This window comes from Podarcis cretensis, assembly GCF_951804945.1.
Source record: "Podarcis cretensis genome assembly, chromosome: 3".
NCBI lineage: Eukaryota > Metazoa > Chordata > Lepidosauria > Squamata > Lacertidae > Podarcis > Podarcis cretensis.
In genome coordinates, this window is record NC_137172.1 from 97,563,500 (window position 1) to 97,586,740 (window position 23,241).

The 23,241-nt window shown below is 46.2% G+C and overlaps 2 protein-coding genes across 2 annotated transcripts; one reads left to right on the plus strand and one right to left on the minus strand.

Moving 5' to 3' along the window:
• Positions 1 to 1,002: 1,002 nt before the first annotated feature.
• On the minus strand, positions 1,003 to 13,980 carry RSAD2 (radical S-adenosyl methionine domain containing 2). The gene is made up of 6 exons (XM_079970059.1): positions 13,236 to 13,980; positions 11,795 to 11,956; positions 8,573 to 8,802; positions 6,478 to 6,627; positions 5,351 to 5,383; positions 1,003 to 2,874 (listed from the first exon to the last, which is right to left on the minus strand). Exons 1-6 carry the CDS (start codon positions 13,516 to 13,518, stop codon positions 2,710 to 2,712), a joined length of 1,023 nt encoding a protein of 340 aa, XP_079826185.1. The 5' UTR covers positions 13,519 to 13,980; the 3' UTR covers positions 1,003 to 2,709.
• Positions 13,981 to 14,425: 445 nt separating this feature from the next.
• On the plus strand, positions 14,426 to 23,000 carry CMPK2 (cytidine/uridine monophosphate kinase 2). Its single transcript, XM_079969972.1, has 5 exons — positions 14,426 to 15,643; positions 16,842 to 16,956; positions 18,306 to 18,507; positions 19,579 to 19,812; positions 21,356 to 23,000. Exons 1-5 carry the CDS (start codon positions 14,993 to 14,995, stop codon positions 21,477 to 21,479), a joined length of 1,326 nt encoding a protein of 441 aa, XP_079826098.1. The 5' UTR covers positions 14,426 to 14,992; the 3' UTR covers positions 21,480 to 23,000.
• Positions 23,001 to 23,241: the final 241 nt, after the last annotated feature.

A 23,241-nucleotide genomic window follows, 5' to 3' on the forward strand; every position in this document is an offset into this window, starting at 1 on the left:
GCAATATATCGTGAATCAGGATATGCGTTAGGGCTGGGCGATATATAATCCAAAACTGGTTTGAAGTCCATACCATGATGTTGCTTTCATAATTTTTGACCTGGCAATATATTACAATCATGGTGTGTGTGTGTGTGTGCTATGCAGAAATAACAATGTGGGGGAAACTGTGATGCTAGCAGATGCCGCTACATAGCTCCATCCTTGTTTCAGACATTGTGATATATTGTGATGTTTGGCTGGCGATACATCGCAATGTTGAAAATCTGCTCCATCCTTATTTTGGACATTGTGTTATCGCAGGTATATTGCAATGTTTAACTGGTGATACATCTTGCGATGTTGAAAACCAGATATCTCCCAGCCCTAGTTCTTAGGTAGAAATAGTGCAGGGGAGCATCAGCCTCCCAGTGTCCCTCGAGTCCCTGGTCTTGTAGGCATCCAGTTTTCCCACCCAGATGAATTGGGGCTACCATCTGCTTCATCATTTTGGCAAAGTCCTGTTTCCAAGCTAGTTCGCCAAGGGTTATGGAAGTTGAGGGACGTGGGGCCTTGGCGGGGAGGAAAGAATGGCCGTAGCTCAATGGTACAGCATCTGCTTTTCATGCAGAAGGTCCCAGGTTCAGTCCCCCCGACATCTCCAGATAGGGATGGGAGGTGTCCCTACCTGGAACCCTGGAGAGCCACTGTAAGGAATACTGAACTAGGTGGACCAATGGTTTATCTTGGTATAAGGAACCTTCCTGCACCCCATGTTTCTAAGCATGAGTGTGGAGGTGCTTGGCATCTCTTCTGTGGTGGACACTCCTTCCTTGGTTTAGGGGCTGTGGCGTGAGAGGGAGAGAATATTATGTTGCGTAAGGAGACTTACATTTCACAAGGCACATGGCACCACATGCTCTTTTAACAGCCATTTTTATTTATTGCTTTTACTTCCATCCCTCACACAAGCACATGTAATCCCCCATCTAATTAAGAAAAACAACACTACTGTTTGTTTGTTTTTTATTTATTAAATTTGTATATTTCCCTATACCCACAGTTCTCAGGGTGGCTTCAACATAAAATCACAATATAAAAACACAAAAAATACATAATCACTAGAAACAAGCAATGGTTTTCCAGTTTTATGACCGTTCGCCTGTATTAGTTTACAAAAGTATTTATATGTCACATCAGAAACATCAAGGTGGTGTACGGCAATATATACAGAATGAAACAGTACAAAATAATCTTCAAGTTGCCTGCCTAATCTTAATAAAACTTAAACCAAATAGGCACGTCTTTTCCATAGCATTATTTATTGAATTTATATATCGCCCTATACCCGGGGGTCTCAGGGCGGTACACAGAATAAAATCAAGATATAAAACCACAAAAGACATAATAAAAATAAAAACAACAACCCAATAGCCCCCCCCCCAAAAAACCCACACACATTTAGCATCGCTAAACACCTGACTTCTAGCTGAGGCCAGTTGGACCTCTGAAACACGGGGGACAAATCCTGCTCCTCCACATGATCTCATTGATGGAGCTGGGATATAAGGACTCAGGCAGCCTTTAAGGTATCCTGGGCACAAGTAGTTCAAAGGCTTTGTATATTAATACAAGACACTTGAACCTAGGCAGCCAGTGCAGGTGATCTAGCAGAGTGGTCACACACTGCCCGCCCTCTCTGCCCCCATCAGTATTCTAGCTGCTGCATTCTCAATAGCTGAAGCTTCAGGTGTGACACAGCACATAACCTGGAAGTTACCAGATAGCTCAGTACTGCGGTGATAACACCAACGTGGCAGGTTCGATCCCTGCACGGGACAGCTGCCTATTCCTGCATTCGCAGGGGGTTGAACAAGACAATCCTCAGGCTCCTTTCCAACTCTGCAATTCTATGAATTATAGTTTCCTTTTACAAAATAATAATGCTACGTGTGTCCAGCCAGAATTAACGGATCATTGCTGGTATATGGAATAAATGGCGATCACACCTATATATATATTTTCTTAAAAGCTTGTGCCATTTTATTTGTTCTGTTGTGTTCCAATGCCACATTAGCCACTGCTGGGCCATTAGTCTGTTTGAGAGTTCCCCTGGTTTTTTGGCGGTAGCATATTTAGTTTTCTATGTATTGCTAAAGTCTTTGCCAAAGACAATCTTTCCACTCTTGGTAATTTAGTAATGCTCCAGTGATGTCTGTGTCTGCTTGATGCCCGGCTATATCTTCGACTTAACAGCATTTATCTGAAAGTGTTGATGACAGCTCCCTCCGTGCAGGTAAATAAGTATCTGAGAGTTTGTGTCCTTGACACTGTGGGCTTTCCTCTTTATACATTTAAGCCTCACTGGCGTTAGGTATTGCTGGTTAATATGTAGTCGTCCTCTACAAACCCAAAGACTTAGGAAGACTTGGTGTGGTAGTTCAAATCTTCTTCTGTGTTTGAGTCTTTGGGGAGGTGTTTTATCCAAGCCGATGTATAAACCGTGCTGCTTCTGTTGCTGGTGCAAACCATTATTTAAATATACAGTGACTGAAAGCTACTTCCCACTTGTGGGGAAATGTACACCTATTTTGCTTGCAGCAGTCCACAGTCATGAAAATCCTACCGCACACCCAAAGAAGCTAAAATACATATCGTTCTCTCTTGAGGGTGGAAGAAATGGATACTGTTCATGGTTTCAGTGCACATGTGGTAAACAGACAGGTTTGGTCACCATTCTAGTGCCATATCTGCTTTGCTCCAGACGTATTTTCCTCCTCGCTTGAAAAACATATTTTCATCAAATCCACTGAATTTTATTGCGTCTTCTACACCTACATCCAGGATAGATCGGGAAGGCTCTTTCCGGCCATTTGCACAGTTTAGAAAACGCATCTGGGGGCAGGGGGGCGGACAGAGAGGAGAATTAAGATCATATATAGCAGATCCCACAAAACAAATACCCACATCCCAATCACTTGAGATTAAAGTTGCTGGGACACCCCTGGTGCCTTACTCCAAATGTATGTAAAGTATGCAGTGAAGATCCACAGAGGAACTTTTTAAATAAATGCATTTCCTACCCTTAAACCACAGAGCCTAGGACTTGCAGATCAGAAGGTTGGCGGTTCGAATCCCCACAACGGGGTGAGCTCCCATTGCTCGGTCCCTGCTCCTGCCAACCTAGCAGTTTGAAAGACCCTCAAAGTGCAAGTAGATAAATAGGTGCCACTCCAGTGGGAAGGTAAACGGCATTTCCGTGTGCTTCTCTGGTTTGCCAGAAGCGGCTTAGTCATGCTGGCCACATGACCCGGAAGCTGTACGCCGGCTCCCTCGGCCAATAAAGCGAGATGAGTGGGTCCCTTTACCCTTTACCTTTACCCTGCCACACTGAATTTTTACACAACCCTTTGAGACCGCCTTGCACTACTTGTGTATGCAGGTGAAATAGAACAGGCAATAGAAATGTACATTCCAGCCAATAACAGAATTTGCTGTCACATTACAACCATACACTTTTAATGAGATGTGCAACTGTCCCCCCCCCCAAAAAAAAACACACTTTCAGAAAGCATTTATGGTTGAGCAGTTTGGACTGTAGGTTTCCTAGGTAGGGTAAATAATAATAATAATAATAATAATAATAATAATAATGAAGAAGAAGAATTGATACATTGGTGTGGTCAGGAATTAAAACATCAGGATGCTGACAGCACAAATCTTAACCACTAGACTAAGGTTACCAGATTTCCCCGTTTTCCGGGGACAATCCCTGGATATACAAATCAGTCCCCATACAAAAACCATTGAAGTTGAAAAGTGTCCCTGGATTCATTGGAAAAAAATCTGGCAACCTTACACTAGAAACACACCGGGAAATCTTCAGGGACAGGGGCTCTACCCATCCTCTCAGGTATAGGTGTTGTATTCCATCAAAATACAGGAAGGCTCAAGCTGAATCAATTTATATTCCAGAGCTGCACAGCCAAGCACAGTCATCTATTCACGAACCCCATCTAAAAGCTGGTGGTGCAATGGTTAGAATGTTGGACTAGGAGCTGGGAGACTCCAGGGTTTGATTCCCAACCATGAAGCTCGCTGGGTGACCTTGGACCAGTCACTCCCTCTAAGCCTAACCTACCTCACAGGGTTCTTGTGGGGATTAAATGAGGAGTGGAGGAACTATATAAGCCATCTTGAACTCTACAGAGAAAAAGGTGGGATATAAGTTCAATAAATGAATAAAGACTTCTGGTATCCAAGTGTGAAAAAAACATGGCAGGTATTTGTGCAGTATCCCAATATTGTTTCGTTTTGTTGCACTGGGGCGCAGCACTTCCTTGGGTTTCTCCACAGGGTGTACCATTCTCTCTTTTTACTTAAATTTTATCATAATGAAATATAAACTAGAATTGTAAATATTGCATCGTGCCATTCACACATTACAGGGATAAGCTTCAGTAGATTTCCACCAGCACAGTCACAAGAAGATCAAAAACTATCACTTCTGTTTTGGATTAACCACAGTTTACTGTGGCTTACCAGATTTTTTTTCAATGAATCCGGGGACATACCCCATTATTATTATTATTATTATTATTATTATTATTATTATTGAAGCTGAGTAGGGAGTCAGTAGTGGGGATGCTGAGGCAAAAGACCCTAGATCCAAGCATACATGCATATTGTATAGAGGTGCAAAGCCCTTCTTTCGCACCCTGTGAAACATAAATGCATAAAACTGGGCATCAGCCACCTGCCCGCAACTCCCGAGCTTCCACCCAATCAGTCAAAACAAAGGGGGCAGGAGATTGCACAAGACACATCACATGGGGACTTCCGGTGAGGAAAAATGGCGGACACCATGGCAGCGAGAAGCTCCTGAAGCCAGCCAGAGCCAACTGTGCTGGACCTGTCCTGGATCTCTTCTGAAGGCGGGCGGGGGGCGAAAGTCTTTGCTCCCCTCCGCCTGCCTTCAAAAGCCGTCAGGGATAGCGGGAAGTGCTTCCCTGCTATCCCGGACTGCTTTTAAAATGCTGGCGGTGGGGAGCAAAGCCTTTCGGCCCCCGCCGGCCTTCCTGGACCTCTTCTGAAGGCCGGAGGGGGGGAAAGGCTTTGCTCCCCACCGCCAGCATTTAAAAGAGGTCCCCGGAGATTTCCCTATGGGCTTTCTTCTTGCGAAGCAAGCCCATAGGGAAATTCGTCTTGCGAAGCAACTCGCAAACGGAAAACCCTTTCGTCTTGCGGGTTTTTCGTCTTGCGAGGCATTCGTCTTGTGGGGCACCACTGTATTTTGCCCCATAGATGGAATGAAAATTTCAAGTTGTGGTTGTGTGGGGCGGGGTAAATAAAACAAAAGAAAACAACTTACATATTCATCCAGAATTAGGTATGAATCTCTCATCTGTTAAATAAAAAGGGGGATGGAGAAAAAAATAATAATATTAAAATATATCTGTAGGTTTGAAGATTGGTGAACAGTAATAATGACAGATTTTACCTAAGCTTTAGGATTGTTGTTCTTCTAATAACTTAAACCTGTATATAAATTACATGGAACTGATCCATGCTTTAAGACAAAAACAACTTCATTGGGTTTAAGAGGACAGCTCTCTGTATTAAAGTGCTTTCAATCAAAAATTCAACAGAGAGGAAACATAAAGGGGATGGTTTATCTTCAAACATTAAGTGAGGGGGGGAACCCCCTAAGATTTTCAGAATGCTGAATTCTATACCCAATCCCAGTTACTTCTCTTACACCTCACAGTTATAAAATAATACATGGCCCTGGTGAGAGCATTCATCAGCAACAGCTCTATTACTACCGTAATTTTGTCTTCTTAACTATTTTGAAAAAAATGAACTAATGTTTAAGAAGTGAATAAACCTACAAAGCTACCATCTCTGCCAACCTAGCAGTTCAAAAGCACACCAGCACAAGTAGATAAATAGGCACTGCTGCAGCAGGAAGCTAAATGGCGTTTCCATGTGCTCTGGCACTTGTCACAGGGCTCCGTGCGCCAGAAGCGGTTTAGTCATGCTGGCCACATGACCTGGAAAAGCTATCTGCGGACAAATGCCGGCTCCCTGAAAGCCCAGATGAGCACCGCACCCCATGGTCGAATTCAACTGGACTTAACCGTCCAGGGTTCCTTTAGCTTTTACCCTCTGTGATGAAACAGACTGCATCAGAAGCTGCTTTAACACTGCTGCAATGCCCGCATATTGTTAAGGCTTAATGTTTTCCACTGATAGACCTATCCGTCCAAGCCCTACCCATCTGGAGTGCTTATCGTACAGCGCTGCAAGCTTACAAGAATTCTAGCCGACGTGGCCCCCATTTCCAGCTGGGGAAAGCAGGAAACTTTGTGCCTGCATTTTTCTGCTAGCAAGCTCCTTTCAAAATACAAAACCAAACCATTATTAGCATTTCTAGTTTTCAAGATAAAAAGGTCTTTTCTCAGAGTTGATGAATAGTCCGCATTAGAAGAACTTTACCTTTTGATTAGATTCGGGCACCAAGCATGAGACATCTTTATGGCGATGCAGGAATCGTTCAAAATCTTCGTCACTGATAACAAATCTCTCTGCTTCTCTCAGAGCCTCTTCCCCTGTATTTTCTCCTTCGATGAGCAGGCACTGAAATACCTGTGAGACAGCCGAGTGTATGATTAAGAGGAGATGTTTGTCGGTCACACAACCACCGCGGCAAACAATGATCTGATGGAGAGACTCTCGATAGTCTCTTTTTACACAGTAATAGACCACGGGTAAACTATACGATAAGGGACGCAGGTGGTCCTGTGGGTTAAACCACAGAGCCTAGGGCTTGCTGATCAGAAGGTTGGCGGTTCAAATCCCTGCGACGGGGTGGGCTCCCGTTGCTTGGTCCCTGCTCCTGCCAACCCAGCAGTTTGAAAGCACATCAAAATGCAAGTAGATAAATAGGTACCGCTCCGGCAGGAAGCTAAACGGCGTTTCCGTGCGCTGCTCTGGTTTGCCAGAAGCGGCTTAGTCATGCTGGCCACATGACCATGTACGACGGCTCCCTCGGCCAGTAATGCGAGATGAGCGCCGCAACCCCAGAGTCGGTCACAACTGGACCTAATGGTCAGGGGTCCCTTTACGTTTAAACTATACGATAGTGACTGGAGGCTCACTTACTGTCACCTATGAGAAAACACACCCACAGCATTTTGCCAACCACCCGAGCCAGTAGGTCCATGATCCTCCTAGAGCAGCAACAGAATCACTAGTCTCTTCAGGAGTTACACGTGTGAAGAGGATGAATGTGGCAAAAGGGGCTGCGCAGCTGTATGTCTAGCCTCATCCTCACCACTATGTCTCTGAAGCAACGAGTTTGCTTTATCAATGGAAGCTCCTGGCCCAATTGAGAACTGGGAGGAGCCACACAACCAGTGCTCTTTTTCTAGGGCCAAACTTTCATTTAGTCCAGAACTCTGTTCTCAGCCGTCAACCAGATGCTCATAGGAAGCTTGTAAGCAGAACCTGAGTGCACTCCAGTGAGCACTCAGAATCTTCCTGGATTCACGAGAACATTATTGTACTTTCTAGTCAAACATGCGCAAAATATGGTCTGAAGCTCAACATCAAAAAAACAAAGATCATGGCCACTGGGCCCCTCACCTCCTGGCAAATAGAAGGGGAAGAAATGGAGGCAGTGAGAGATTTTACTTTCTTGGGCTCCATTATCACTGCAGATGGTGACAGCAGTCACGAAATTAAAAGATGGCTGCTTCTTGGGAGAAAGGTGATGGCAAACCTAAACAGCATCTTAAAAAGCAGAGACATCACCTTGCCAACAAAGGTCCGCATAGTGAAAGCTATGGTTTTCCCAGTAGTTATGTATGGAAGTGAGAGCTGGACCATAAAGAAGGTTGATCGCCAAAGAATTGATGCTTTTGAATTATGGTGCTGAAGGAGACTCTTGAGAGCCCTGGACTGCAAGAAGATCAAACCTATCCATTCTTAAGGAAATCAGCCCTGAGTGCTCACTGGAAGGACAGATCGTGAAGTTGAGGCTCCAATACTTTGGCCACTTCATGAGTAGAGAAGACTCCCTGGAAAAGACCCTGATGTTGGGAAAGATGGAGGGCACAAGGAGAAGGGGACAACAGAGGACGAGATGGTTGGACAGTGTTCCCGAAGCTACCAGCATGAGTCTGACCAAACTGCGGGAGGCAGTGGAAGACAGGAGTGCCTGGCGTGCTCTGGTTCATGGGGTCATGAAGAGTCGGACACGACTAAATGACTAAACAACAAGAAGTCAAACATGACTGCAGCTGGTGTTTTTCTCCTATGAGCCATGTGAAAACTCAAGGGACAGGGAGATATAAACCTGCCGCTGAGCACATTATCCTTTCTTCTTACTTTACTTTTGGTCTGTATATACCATGTATTATTTGCTTCTGCTGGATTCATAGCAGCTGGTATTTAGGGATATGGTGCCCCTGACAGTGGAGGTAGAACACAGCCGTTATGTGCTAATGTGCCCTGGGACATCATGGTGAAGGGCAAGTAAGAAATCTTATAGTGAAATGAAAGTATTTTGCTGAAAAGAAGATGTTCTTACCTTCCAACGGACAGGATTTAGAGCTTTAAGGTGCTCGTTCATATCCTCTTCCATGTTGAATCTGTTAATCACGGAGTTTATTTTGAAAGCGACGCCGTAATCTTGACACCACTTCTTCAGTTTTTGTAGATTCTCAACATGGCTTTTCCTCCCTTGCCCACGGCCAATCAAAACATTGACTTCCTCGCAGAAGCTGTCACACGACACTGCAAGTATGTCTAGGTATTTCCCTGAAAGAGACAACTTTCACCCATGAACACCATGAGGCAAGGTGAGGCAAGAGCCCCAGGGGCAGCAGGTCCCAATGCAGATCTTTCTTCAGAGCCAGCCCACCCATGAGGCAAGGTGAGATGACTGCCTCAGGCAGCAGGATTCACCAGGGCAGAAGTTATTGATATTGATTTTTCTTCCCTCCTTGTTCATGACGTAGATCTTTCCCTCACCCCTTGTTTTCTGGGGCTACTTTGGGGTCCGCCTCAGGTGGCAAAATGTCTTGGGGCAGCCCTGATCCACACTATGGGTCAATGACTCACATCCTATTCAATCCCAAGTATGGGGTTATTTTCACAGGCCGGACCAGAAAATAACACACAATGTGCTTCTGGATTGTAATTAACTGTTCTTCCATTTACCTATAAATTCCTTACCAAAGCGTCAATCGAGCTCAACATTATTGTGACAACCATGAATTAATTCATTCAACATTACTGCCCCCTCTTGCTGGTTGCCCTGGAACAGGCAAAATGATGGGAGTTTTACTAAAATACTAATAAACTCAGATGTTTTTAATTAATTAATTAATTGAACAGGTATCCAATTGTCCAAACAGAGCAACTTATAGCTGAGGCCAAAAACAAGCAGAAATAAATTAGGGATGATCCATACTGCTGGGTAATGCAGACAACAAGCTTTGGTGCCTCCATTAATTCTCCACTGTTCACACATCCTCCTCATACTTCCTTGTTCCTCAATCCAGATTTTCTCATGCCTTCCCCTTTTCAGAGCATCCCTGGTATGAGAAAACCTGGGAAATCTCACCGGAGCAGAAAAACACCCCCTAAATCAACAATGTGATCTTTTTTTTGCCCCCAGCCAGTAGATGAAGGTTAAGCAGGATAAAGGACTAATAGCACATTTTCAAACAGATGAAAAAGAATGGGCCTTGAAACAAAACGTCATGTATCTCTGCTCCCTAGAGAAAGATTCCTGTTCAAGGTTTCAGAATGTCTGGAGCAGCAGCCTTGAGCTGTTCACCCCTCTTGAGGAACGGCTGTCCTGATCCACCAGCTCATTGGAGTGGTTTGGTGCAGGGATACCAAAGGTGGATGTCAAAAACGCCAGTGTGGTCAATTCTAGTGCTCTATTGTAGGGAAGAGTGAACTTACAGCCCAACCTTTGGAGCTCTACTGCCTTTGGAGAAACGGGACAAACACCACAAATGTGGGAGGTCACCGTGACTTGTCCGTACCCAAGCAAACTTTTACACATTCCTTATACACAAAGCAGCATGCCAGACCCTCCCACCCATTCACCTGCCTAGTGAGGCCATAGGTGGCAACTATCCAGAGCTTACAGATAAGTTTCTCTGGGCCAAGAGCCCAGCAACCCAAGGTCCGCAGATAAGCACTGCATCAAAGCAAGTGAATAAACGGGCTCATTCTTCCAGCAACTACCAATTAATGTCTTGACTACCAAAATGCACACAAAAAAACCAAAACGCACACGAAAAGGCTGCACTAAAAATTCAATTTATGTGAGTAGTTGTGCATTCAGCATCAAATGTTATTGAGCAAAAGCAGACAAGAGTAAAAGGTAAAGGGACCCCTGACCATTAGGTCCAGTCGTGGCTGACTCTGGGAGCTCACCCCGTCGTAGGGATTCGAACCACCAACCTTCTGATCAGCAAGTCCTAGGCTCTGTGGTTTAACCCACAGCGCCACCCGCGTCCCAAAGCTGTTGTAGGGATATAGTCATTGTCCTGTTGTGCATGGATAGACTGTCTCCGTTGGCTCCATTTACATTCAGGGAACAGGGTCCCTTTGTTCCAGAGGTCCGTTCTTAACCTGAAACTGTTCTAAACCTGAGGTACCACTTTAGCTACTGGGGCTCCTGCTGCCACCGTGCGATTTCTGTTCTCATCCTGAGGCAAAGTTCTTAACCCGAGGTACCATTTCTGGGTTAGCGGAGTCTGTAACCTGAAGCGTCTGTAACCTGAGGTACCACTGTACTGCATTTGTATCCTACTCTTTCTCCAAGATTCTCAAGATGATGCATATGATTCGGAAATTCTCATTCCACCGCTTTTCCCTGACATCAACAGCAGAAAAATTAACAGGAGATAACGACTAACTGAACATTACTCGGTGAGCTTTCTGAGTGTGGAATATTCACCTGGGTTTCTTTGGTTCAAGTCCCAGAATGCCTTGCTACAAGTATGTCACGGAATTTTACTCAGTATTGATCCAGAGTAGAATCCCAACGTATACTTAGCAGAGTAAAAACTTAAATGCATTGCAGGATTCCCCAAAAATAGACCAGAGGCAATTAATATTTCATCCAGCAGACCTTTACTCACCACTACTGAAGGCAAATGAGCATAATGGTCACAAATTCAATACATTCTGGATTGGCACTGTCCATAAGAAATCCAGTTGCAGCGGACTTAACTTAAACTTACAATAACATATATAAGTCTAAACCTACAGAACACCACACCAGGAAGAAAGAGAGATAGAAAGAGAAAGTGAAAGCTAGGCTCCTTCTGGTCCTCCTTTTATACTCAGCATGACCTTGACAGAAAGAGATAAGAAAACCAGCTTAAGCCAGCTGTACTCAGCTTCTCTGAAGGAATAACCCAAACATCATGAACCTCCTGCTTGTTTCTTTCACACAGAGAAGCTTCCAGAACCCTCTTGAATTAAATAGAATAGGAAAGATCTCTACACATCAGATCAATACTTTCTGCACTAAGAAATGCAAATTAAGTATTCCACCCCTTGATATTTTGCCTTCTCCTGTGAGAATGGGAGATTATTTCTTTTACTTGTAAAGTAAAGCACCTATGCCCAGCTAGCTCAGTAGGTACAGCACAAGACTCTTGATCTCAGGGTCGTGGGTTTGAGCCCTACATTAGGAGGAAGATTCCTGCCCAGCAGGGAGGGTTGGTCTAGATGACCCTCACAGCCCCTTCCGACTCTATGATTCTCCTGCGCTCTCTCTTACCATAGCATCTGAACCATCTTTCCTTGATCATACTTCCGTTGCTCACGATGCTAACGCTCGGCAGCTGAAGGTCTTCCTTGCAGAACTGGACCAGCTTCCCAACAAATTCTCCTCTCTCGTGCAGAAACGGCTCCCCTCCTGAAAAGTTTATTTTCTCCATGCCTAGGATGCAGAAGTAGGTGGGGGGGGGGAGAGAGAGTAAGTCGAAAGCATATTCTGACAATTGCACATGCAGCGTGTATGTGTTTGTGTGTATTGTCACGAGGGCTGACAGGAAAGTGCTGGGCCCCTGCAGGTCAAGAAGAGGCCAGAGTCGTGCTTATGCACAACTCACAGACTTAACATATAGAATAAGAAAACAAGAAGAACATATGTTTAAAGTTTATTGAACATATGGAAAATAATTGTGTACAGCTGAACATGCCGTCAGCATTAAGACAAATTCATCAGTATAAAATGGTTTTGATGGATGCAATAATGGAAGACTGTACTCAATGGTACAGGGTTTTTTTTGGTAAAATATGCAGGGATTTATGATATGTAAAATGAACCACAGAAAGAGAAGAATGGAAGTCAGTGATATCTTAAGGATGTAAAATGAGTATTTTAAATTGTAAAACAGAAAGCTTAATAAAATGATATACAAAAGAAGAGTTTGGAGTCTTGGAATGCAATCGTTTTGTCTTGATTATTGCAAACGAAAGGCCGTGTGCAATTAATCTAAGCTGCAATCTTATACATATTCACACCAGGATAAATCCACTTGAACTTGCGAGGGAGACAAACATCAAGAAGTCCCATCGCCGCTGCCCCTTTGCACGGCTGAACTACTGTGTGCCTAAACAACAAACAGCAGGACTCCCTCCTGGAGGAAAAGCACCAGCTATCTAGCTAGTACAGGAGCCAACTCCTAGGGGCCGAGGTTCCTTCCAGTCCCCCATAAAATATTTGAGATGTTGGCTCACCCACCCACCCTGCCCAAAGTTGATGGGCATTGCTATTCAAATAGCATCTTGTGATCGATTACTTGGGTGCCCCCAATGTTTTATTCAGGTGGGCAGCCCTGCTAGCTAGCCAGACACAGTGGCGTAGCGTGGGGGGTGCAGGGGGGCCGGCTGCACCGGCCGCAACATCTGGGGGGGGGGCGCTCACACTCGAGTGCTAAAATCCACGGGTTAGGGGGCGCAAATTACTTGCCTTGCCCCGGGTGCTGGCAACCCACCAGTGCCGTAGCGTGGGGGTGCAGGGCGGCCGGCCGCACCGGGCGCAACATCTGGGGGGGCGCGCTCGCGCTCGCAGCTCTCTGCCCCTACTAAAATCCACGGGTTAGGGGACACAAATTACTTGCCTTGCCCCGGGTGCTGACAACCCACTCTACGCCACTGCAACCCACGCTACACCACTGGCCAGACAGCCCCGGGTCACCCACCCACTCACTCACCCGCCTGCTTGAGCAAGCTGAGCCCTCTCTTGGCTTCCTGCAGGGGCAACACGAAGGAGGTCTTGGCTGTGTGGAAGCAGAAGCCACACTTGTAGTTGCACTGCCGGGTGAAGTGGTAGTTGACGCTGAGCGGCACCGGCGTCCCGGAGGGGCTCCCTTTCTCCGGGGCGGGCAGGCGGCGCCCGGGAGCCCCCCAGAGCCAGAGGGGCGCCAGGCTGCTCCAGAGCGCGGCCAGAGCGCGGAGCAGGAGGCCGAGCAGGTGGCGGGGAGGCGAGAGCATCATCCTCGTTACGCACACAGGCGCTCCTCTCCGAGGCTTCAGTGCGCTGCGGGGAGCGAGCCGGCGGCTTTTTAGCTAGCAGATAACGGGACAACGGGGCTGCGAGGAGGAGGAGAGTTTCGCTTTCCATTTCCCGAGAAACTAAAATTGGCTCGGGGTTGCCAAGGGCGCGAGGACTCGCTCGGCTGCCTATGCAAAGGCGCACCCACTAGCAGCCCCCACGCGCACACAACACACACAGAGAACACACCTAGCAGGAATCTTTCCTTTTTAGTTCGTATACAGCCGTGATTCATTCATGACTCTACTTCTGTGCAAAAGGGAGCCTAACTTTTCATGCGGAATCTCACCTGTCCCGACTGCGCAAGTGAAGCTGGTGCTTAATATGATTTGGAAGTCTAGAAATGGAGCACATTCCACCCTCAAATAATTTGTGCCCCTGCTGATACTGTCTGTCATCTGAATGCTCAATCCCCCCCCCATTTTTAAAACTGCGGATTACAGTACCCTCTTTCCAAGCGCACATTCCCCCACACCAAGTCCATGTTTTGTCACCAACTGCACGCTTAAAAAACACACAAACAAAGAAACAAAGAAACTTGGATAAAGTCATGATATTAGGAAGTAGGTAAAGAAGTGATGACAGAAATGTGATAAATATGTTAAAATAGTAGGAAAGCCAGAAAGAGTGACGGAAGGAAGTCGTTACTCGTTTGGAGTAGTAATGTAAGCTCGAGAGATGTATGATAAAATGAAATGAAATATGGAAAACTCAATAAAAATCATGATTAAAACTAAAATAAACATCATTAACCAACGCAGGGGACGGCCGCTCCGTTCATAGTGTGCACGTTTGAGCTCTGTATTAGAAACGTCCCAGGCTTCTCTCCTAGCTTTTGGGGGTCTTTGTGGGGTCCTCGTTTCAGTTTCCCTATACCCGCGAATGTGAGCTGATGAAAGCTTATTCCAAAACATATCTGCGAAAGCGCCGTGGTTTTCGTTAGGAGACCAATGCGGCTGTCCCTTCATTATTATTATTATTATTATTAGCCCTCTGGATGCGTCGCCCCAGCAATCGAGAATGCCCAGGGGAAGGGTCAGCTTCACTTTCCCTTCGCGTCAGTTTTCATTTCGTTTTCTGGATCCGATTCTTGCTCCGCTTGGCAAAGAAGCGCCTGCACACCCCCGCCCCCTTTCCTCAGCTCCCGCCTAATCAGGACATGCAAAACGCTCCCTGCCAAAGTTCAGGTTCGTTTCTCCCTCTGCAGGAGCGGCTGGTGACGAAGCGAACCTGCTTTTAGAAAGAAGCCCAATGAAAAGTTGCAGAAAGCAACTCGTCCCCCCGGAGCAAAGGCACTATAGAGAGAGAGCGCATGCGCCGCCTGGCGGAAACCGCCCCCACTCCTCCTCGATCACTTTCGCGTCCCTGCCTGTTGCGCGCCCCGCTCGGTAAGTTTCGATTCTCTACGGCGAAGCGATGCTGCGACGGGGCGCACTCGCTCTGCTGGTGCAGCTCAGACGCAGCTCCGCCATGGCGACGCCTCCCGATCGCCGCTTCGTGGTGGAACTCGCGAGCTCGGAGCTGGTCCAGTTCTACCTAAGCAACGACGACGACGACAACAAGCACCGTGCGCCTCCCCGGTGCTTCCTGCCCCGTCCGGGGAGATGCTACTCCTTCTGTCTCCCGGCGGCGGGGAGCCCCCGGGAGCGAGTCCGGGCTGCCCGGCTGCACCGGCTTCTGCAGCGGAGGCTGAGCCAGGAGCAGCCCTTCGGGCCCGGGAGCGCAGCGCTGGCGCTCCTCTCCTACAGCCCCAGCCGCGAGGCTGCGCTGGAAAGAGGCTTCCTGGTGCAGGATGAGCGGCGGGCGCCCGAGACCGAGCGCTCCCTCGAAGAGCTGCTTCGCCACCTGCTGCCGGCGCCCGTCCACCTCGCGGTATACGAGGTGGCGGACGGCGGCGAGGTGCGCTGCGCACTGTGGCGCCTTGATGGGGCGGCGCAGGACAGGCAGCTGGTGCGCAGGGCGCGCGTGGTCGCCGAGGAGGAGCCGGCGCTGCATTCCGCCTGCGCGCACCTACTGGAAGACGCCGTGTTCCGCTCTCGGGGAGCTGCCCGGAGGGTCCTGGAGGAGGTGAGTGTTGCTTCTCATGTGCATCTCTTGTTGTTGTTGTTGTTGTTGTTTAGTCATGTCCGACTCTTCGTGACCCCATGGATCAGAGCATGCCAGGCACTCCTGTCTTCCACTGCCTCCGGCAGTTTGGTCAAACTCATGCTGGTAGCTTAGAGAACACTGAACAACCATCTCGCCCTCTGTCGTCCCCTTCTCCTTGTGCCCTCCATCTTTCCCAACATCAGGGTCTTCTCTTCTCATGAGGTGGCCAAAGTATTGGAGCCTCAGCTTCAGGATCTGTCCTTCCAGTGTCTACTCAGGGCTGATTTCCTTAAGAATGGGTAGGTTTGATCTTCTTGCAGTCCATGAGACTCTCAAGAGTCTCCTCCAGCAACCATAATTCAAAAGCATCAATTCTTCGGTGATCAGCCTTCTTTATGGTCTCTTGCTTAGGCAAATGAAATAACTCCCAGGATTGGCAGAATGGGCAGCCTTCCGGTGCCAGTACTCACCATCAAGCTGTTACAATAAATGCCACAATTTTTAACAACAAAAAAGAGGTTCCTGTTTTCCTGTTATTTCCCCCATGAAAGGGGTACAAGGCAGCTTACAGCTAAAAACAGCTGAAAAGTGAAAAAGAAACCAATAATTTTTTTTTTAAAAAAATGATTTAATAAAATTGAACCCCCCCCCTCTTTCTCTATTGAAAATGTACAATCACAACAAAAGCAGCATGGCACCACCTCCCTTGTTAAAAGCAGTCAGTTCCAAAATGCCTGTTGGAACAAGGTCTTCTTCAACTGCTGGAAAAGTATAGAATCAAAGAGGCAATGGAGGAATACTTTTGCCCAACATGAGGCTCGAACCCACAACCCTGAGATTATTAAGAGTCTCATGCTTTACTGAGGGAGCTATCCAGCAGCTGCTATAGTAGCATTTTTTCTTCCCTATCTGTTACCTTGAATGCCCAAATGAATCTTTCTCTGCCGTTTCCCTGTTTCAGGGAATTCAAACATATATTGGCCTCCCAGCAAGGGCACTGGGCAGGCTGTCATTGGGACATTTCAAAGAACCCCAGGAAACAAAGGCTACCTCTCAGAGTTCTTCAAGGCTTTTGTGACAACCCTTTAAATGTTCCCCCATAGGCATTGCTGAGGCTTCAGTCCCTGAGTTATTGATAAGCAACTGCTTCTTTAGTAAATACATGCTTTCCTTACAGTGCACTTCTCTCATTCCTGAGGCTAAAGCAGTCCTTGATCTGGTGGATCAGTGCCCTCAGCATCCAAAGAAGGGCGATTTTCCGGTGATAGTTATCGAGGGTCTGGATGCAACAGGTAAGAGTTTAAGGCAAAACTCAAAAGGCGTGAATAAACCTGTGAGCTCTGCAACAGAATGTTGCAGTGAGAAGGGATTCAGGGCTTCAGCTGCTCCACCCAGGTCTCTGTCCATCCTCAGTAGTCAACTTTCAGTGGCCAATGAGCACATTTGGTCTTCATTGGACGGTTCTTGGGGCTCCCCCTTGATAGGGCTGCTGCAAGAAGGTTGGGTCTCTCTGGTGATGATGCTAAACCTGCAAACCTATTCACACACTCAGCATGACCCTAACTCGTCAGGCGTGGGAGAAGAGCAGCAGGAGCACAGGCCACAAAACATGTCTCGAGTGTGAAGGAATGAATCAGAGTAGGGTGGAAGACAACTGGTGTCTCCATATCACCAAAAGAACCATCAGTGTCAGGAAGGAGGGAAAAACAGGCTGTTAAATTCACTCAGGCACATTTACATTTACATTGTGTGCCTCCAGCACGAGAAGTTCTGGAGGGTGGCAACACAAGAATGGGCTTTTTCTGCAGTGGTTCCCCATCTGTAGAGGTAAAAAGGTCAAGGTCAAGGGCCTTGGACGGTTAAGTCCAGTCAAAGGTGAGTGTGGGGTTGCGGCACTCACCTCGCTTTCAGGCTGAGGGAGCCGGTGTTTGTCCACAGATAGCTTTCTGGGTCATGTGGCCAGCATGACTAAACTGCTTCTGGCACAACAGAACATTGTGACAAGTGCCAGAGTGCATGGAAACACAGTTTACCTTGCCGCTACAGTGGTACCTATTTATCTACTTGAACTGGCATGCTTTCAAACTGCTAGGTTGACAGGAGCTGGGACAGAGCAACGGGAGCTCACTCCGTCGCAGGGATTCGAACCGCCAACCTTGTGATTGGCAAGCCCAAGAGGCTCAGTGGTTTAGGCCACAGCGCCACCCACGTCCCTTTGCCATCTGTGGAATGCTTTCCCCAGTGACGCTCACCTGGCATCTTCTTTACATATTCTTAGGCACCACGCAAAAACGTTTCTCTCCAACCAGGCATTCTGTGGGTTTTTAAATGTGTCTGTGGAAGGGGACTTATTGGTTGGTTTTGTTTTATTATGTATTTTGTGTTCCCATTTTGTATTTTTCTGTTGTCAACCACCCTGGAATCTTTGGATAAATGGTGGTATACAAATTTAATCAAATAAATAAATAAATAAATCATTACATCCTGCAATTTCCGGCTTAAGTACTTAAGAAGTACTTATGCAGATGCTACAACATTCAAAAGGCTTTCAGAGGATGCTTTTGTCTCTGTTGAACTTCTTAGATCAACTCTTGCACTGTGCCGTGAATAAAGGACATGCTCTTCCTTGTGTCATATATAGGCAAAACAACATTGACGCAAGCTGTGAAGGAGTCGCTGAATGCTGTTCTCTTGAGATCTCCTCCGCCTAGTGTCAGCCAGTGGAGAAAGATATTTGATGATGAACCAACGCTCATACGGAGAGCATTTTATGCTCTGACCAACTACATCCTTGCTTCCGAAATAGCGAAAGCATCGTCTAAGTCACCAGTGATCGTAGACAGGTTGGTAAAAACATTGCACATTATCAAAAAGAACTTGGGAGCCCTTTTCCTGTCTGTATATACTGTATTTTTCACTCTATAAGATGGACCAGACGTCTTATGGAGTGAAAAATACAGTAATTACATTACCTGTTTCCTGTATGGGGCCACTATTGGCATTACTTTTGCCCTACTTGCCATTGCCCTGCTTTAGAGTCTTAGAAAGCAAAAGCATGTATAATATAACCAGCCAATCACCCCTTGTTTTGATTGGCTGGATCTTACTCTTACCTGAAGTTAACAGGCCTGAATCCAGAGAACTTGTTGCTTGTACTCAAGGAAGATTGAACGTGTGTTTGTCCAACAGCAGCTACCCTTTCCAGGATTCTCTGGAGGAAGCCATGACTGTCAAAGGGGTACAGACGTATTTTAAATGCACATAGCATAGATGTGACCAGTGTCACCATCCCTTAAACCAGGGGTGGCCAACTTCTGAGAGACTGCAATCTACTTTCAAAATTAAAATCTGACAATGATCTACCCCTGCTTTTTGGGGTTCAGGGCAAAGTTGTTGACCTTTTTTAAGGGAGGATGAAAACCCCATTTCTTAGGACGGAAGGCAAGGGTCTAAGGAAAAAAGCCGCTCACAGTAATATCACTTTTAATGAAAACAGCCACAGGGAGAAAGCTCCGTCTTCCCTTCCACTGATCAGACAACAATGGAGGGCAGGGCGAGGAGGCGGGGCAGGAGTCAGTTTCAACGCCGCTGAGGAAAGGAAGCCACAGATTGACCCACGATCTACCAAAACCTCGCAGGGATCTACCAGTAGATCGCGATCGACCTGTTGGACATCCCTGCAGGCTTAAACTAACCTACCTCACACATGGTTCTTGTGAGGCTAGCCCTTCATATAGACTGCTTTAAATGCCTCTTGAGAAGAGATGTAGTCCAAAATGAGAATGAAGGCCACATAACGGATTTTAGTTAGATGCAGAGTTGCCTATTTGCACAGCTCATTCTATGCACCTAGTGTTGAATTTTATTGAAACCTTCAAATGCCTCGAGTTTCGCTCACACCCGTGATTTGATAGGTATTGGCACAGCACTGCCGCGTATGCAGTTGCCACCGAAATAAGCGGGAAAGTAAAGAATCTCCCTCCTCTGCATCACGAAGTATACCACTGGCCCGAAGACCTCCTAAAACCAGATGTTGTTTTGCTGCTAACTGTTAGTCCTGAGGAAAGAATCCGGAGACTGAAGGGACGAGGGATGGAGAAAACAGAGGAGGAGACTGAGCTAGAAGCTAATACTTTTTTCCGTCAAAAGTATGTATTAAACCCATAATATTGTTGTAAGCTTGGGCAGGGAATTGGAGCGAATGAACTCAAGGGCCCCTTTCAACTCTTGATTCTATGATTGTAAGGTACTGCTAAAATGGACAAACCAGTCGGTCAGCTCTAGCCCGGCATATTGCTTTGTTAGGTCAACAACCTGATGATGTGTTGCCTGGGAACCAAGATGGCTGAAGAAGGTTTAGGTGTTGGTTGAGGAGGAATGCCTGTATAGAGAAAGCAGAGCTGTCAGAGAGGAGCCACACCCTGAACAGAGAAGGAAAAAGAGAAGAAGTGAGCTGGACATTTTTTTAAAGAGTTGTTTTAACTGTGGCTCTCCAGAGGTTGTTGGGCTGCAATTCCCTTCAGCCCCAGTCAGTGCGGCAAATATTCAGGGATGATGAGAGTTGTAGTCAAACAACATCTGGAGGTCATAGGTTCCCACTTCATGGCTTACACCAGAAGTCAGCAAGCTTTTTCAGTAGGGGGCCGATCCACTGTCCCTCAGACCTTGTGGGGGGGCAGACTATATTTTTTTTGGGGGGAAATGAATGAATTCCTATGCCCCACAAATAACCCAGAAATGCATTCTAAATAAAAGCACACATTCTACTCATGTAAAAACACCAGGCAGGCCCCACAAATAACCCAGAGATGCATTCTAAATAAAAAGACACATTCTACTCATATAAAAACACGCTGATTCCCAGACCATCTGCGGGCCAGATTTAGAAGGCGATTGGGCCGGATCTGGCGCCCAGGCCTTAGGTTGCCTACCCATGGCTTACACCATGTGGCATTTTTAAAGACTTGGATAAGGCCACCTGCTCCAGGCGAGATAGCCTGGAGAAGGAGGCAGGCAGGCAAAGATCCTGCTACCCACTTGCTCCTGAACCAGATCACTTGACCCCTTCACCAACACAGCAGTGACACCCCCTGCCCATTTTCTGAGCTGTTTTTCATCCTGCTCCCCTCTTCTCTCCACCCTGCCATGCTGTCCCTTAGTTCTCCTTAGGAATCCATTTCTTTCAATGTTTTAATTATGGCTGTCCTTCAGATGTGTCGTGAAGTCTTTTGACTCCAGTTGGAAAGTGGGAAATGCATCTAAAACAGCTCAATTAAGGCTACAATCCTAAACAAGCTTTCTAGTGTGAAAGGCCTGTTCAGCTTGGTGTGATTCATGTTGGGTAAACACAGGTGGGGTGGTTCCATGGAGCCACCCATTTGACATCAGCACTGTTGCTGGGATGGTGTGAGAGTGGCACGGTGAGGTTGGAGCTGAAGAAGCACAGCGGCAGAGCCAATCAGGCATTTCTGCTGGTGCACTTACATGGTTCCGACAGTGCCACCACCCTGGGAGGATAGTACTATAAACAAATCAGTGGATAGCTGAAATCTGTTACAGGAGCAAATCCTAAATACATCGTCTTGGGAGTAAGTTCCTAAGGAGTGAACTGAGTAGCATTGCAATGGAAACATTGTGACTGACTTCTATGTGTGGGTTAAATTTGTACTCTTCCTTACTCTTTTCTGACAGAGTTGAAGAATCTTACAGAAGGATGGAGAATCCGACGTGTCAACCAGTTGACGCCAGTCCCTCTAGAGAAGAGGTTCTCAAAGCTGTTCTGCACCTGGTTAAAAACCAGTGTCATTTACCATAATTGGTTGAGAATTTAGTAGTGCCAGGCTGCTTTGGCATAAAAGGGGTTGCCCCCAAACTTCCCAGCAGATAAGTGTTGAGTAGGAGTGTTAACAACTTCGTTTTCTCAAAGAGTGAGAAGCAGATTGGATTATATGGGACGGATGCCACATTGTCGTGGGTTAACCAAAAATCCTGTCAATTACAGTTTTCTGATGAGCACCAAGGATTTGTAACAGAAATCTTAGTAGAACCAGAGGCAAATCAGGGGTATCTGTTTTTTGGGGAGGGATTTGTTGCCCTCCCTCTCGTTTTCACCTGTATTTTAAATTGGTTTCTTTTCTTTTCTTTTCATTCCTCCTATTATGTTTTTACTGTGATATTATTGGTGTTAGCCGCCCTGAGCCCGGCTCTGGCTGGGGAGGGTGGGATATAAATAAAAATTATTATTATTATTATTATTATTATTATTATTATTATTATTATTTCCCCAGTTTTTCAGGGGACTACAAGGTAAGAATGAGGGCACTGCTTCTTGCTCTTGCTCTGACTTGGCTTTGTGACAATATCACATGGCCAAACCTGATGGGTTACTTAATTTAGCAAACTCATTATGCTGCCTACATGATTCTGCTTTCGCTAGCCCATTTAATAAAAAAATATGGAGCTGGAACTGTGGGTTAGGGAAGACAGTAGTTCTGAAAAGTAGCAAGGCGGTGCACCAAAAAGGTAAAAAGGTGGGGATCATGAATTCCACACACACACACCCTTCCGCTTGGAAAATGTTCACAGGCAGCAATTTGGCACGATCCTAATTCCCAACTCTCACCAAACTTCAGTGACAATTCTTTGCAGGGAGGCTATGACAATTAAGCCATTATAACACTAATGCGCTTTTGTAGAGTCAATCTGCCCAGTGAGTCATAGTCCATAAAAATGTAAAATGATGTCCTGAGAGCTGATTACTCTGATAGTTAGAGATATAATTCTGCACTGGGGGGCAGCACGGAATGGTGGATGTGCAAGTCCTTTCGTGCCACACTGCTGCTTTTCTGTGGCTTACGAAGTAACTCACACCACTCAACTTCATTTTTCCTTCCTTCCCTTTTTTTTGGCACACTCAAGTGGCAGCAAAGAGAGGTGCAGCTCACTGTTTTAAAAAAAGAAATTGGGGAAACAGGAGTTTTTATGCGTAGCCCGCTGGGCTGGATTTTGGCTTCAGCAAAAGATCGTAAGGGATATTGTTTAGATCTCAACTTTTAGTTTTGTCCTATATTACCAGTGATCCTTGGGAGTGGCTGATATCTGAACTATTGCAGAAGAAGAAGATTCATGTCTCTTCAAGCAAGCTCTATGTAGGAAAGTAATCCAAAACTTTGACTTGTAGTGGGTAGAGCCGAAGGGTCTCTAGTTTTCACTTAAATGAGCCAGTTTACTCTCCCACTTCTCGTGTTTTAATCAGCTGAATTTGTCACTGTACTGCATTTTAACAGGAGAAGCAATGTATCTTGCACGGATTAAAAATGTCATTTCTCTTGCAAAACTTTGGCTGTGCACCTGTTGTCTGTGTGGTTATGCATGTGCATATAAAATAAACCAGACTACTCATTCAGGGCAACAACATGATAACCTAAAAAGAACTCTGTGTAGTTGCCATCATGACTTTTAGTAGTCATTAATAGATGCTTGAAGATGCATTTCCACGAAGAGGGATGTTCATATTTCAAATTGCTAGGTGCTATAAATTGAAAGATAGCCTCAAAATGTTAACCAGCGGATTTTTG

Excerpts from the sequence above, each read along its gene's own strand:
- RSAD2 (XM_079970059.1), bottom strand. The coding sequence starts at position 13,518 with ATGATGCTCTCGCCTCCCCGCCACCTGCTCGGCCTCCTGCTCCGCGCT. Across the intron at positions 11,957-13,235 it reads CAGCTTGCTCAAGCAGGCGG|GCATGGAGAAAATAAACTTT; the intron begins GTGAGTGAGTGG and ends TCTGCATCCTAG. Across the intron at positions 6,628-8,572 it reads TAAATCCTGTCCGTTGGAAG|GTATTTCAGTGCCTGCTCAT; the intron begins GTAAGAACATCT and ends GCTGTCTCACAG.
- CMPK2 (XM_079969972.1), top strand. The coding sequence starts at position 14,993 with ATGCTGCGACGGGGCGCACTCGCTCTGCTGGTGCAGCTCAGACGCAGC. Across the intron at positions 15,644-16,841 it reads CCCGGAGGGTCCTGGAGGAG|TGCACTTCTCTCATTCCTGA; the intron begins GTGAGTGTTGCT and ends CTTTCCTTACAG. Across the intron at positions 16,957-18,305 it reads CGAGGGTCTGGATGCAACAG|GCAAAACAACATTGACGCAA; the intron begins GTAAGAGTTTAA and ends TGTCATATATAG.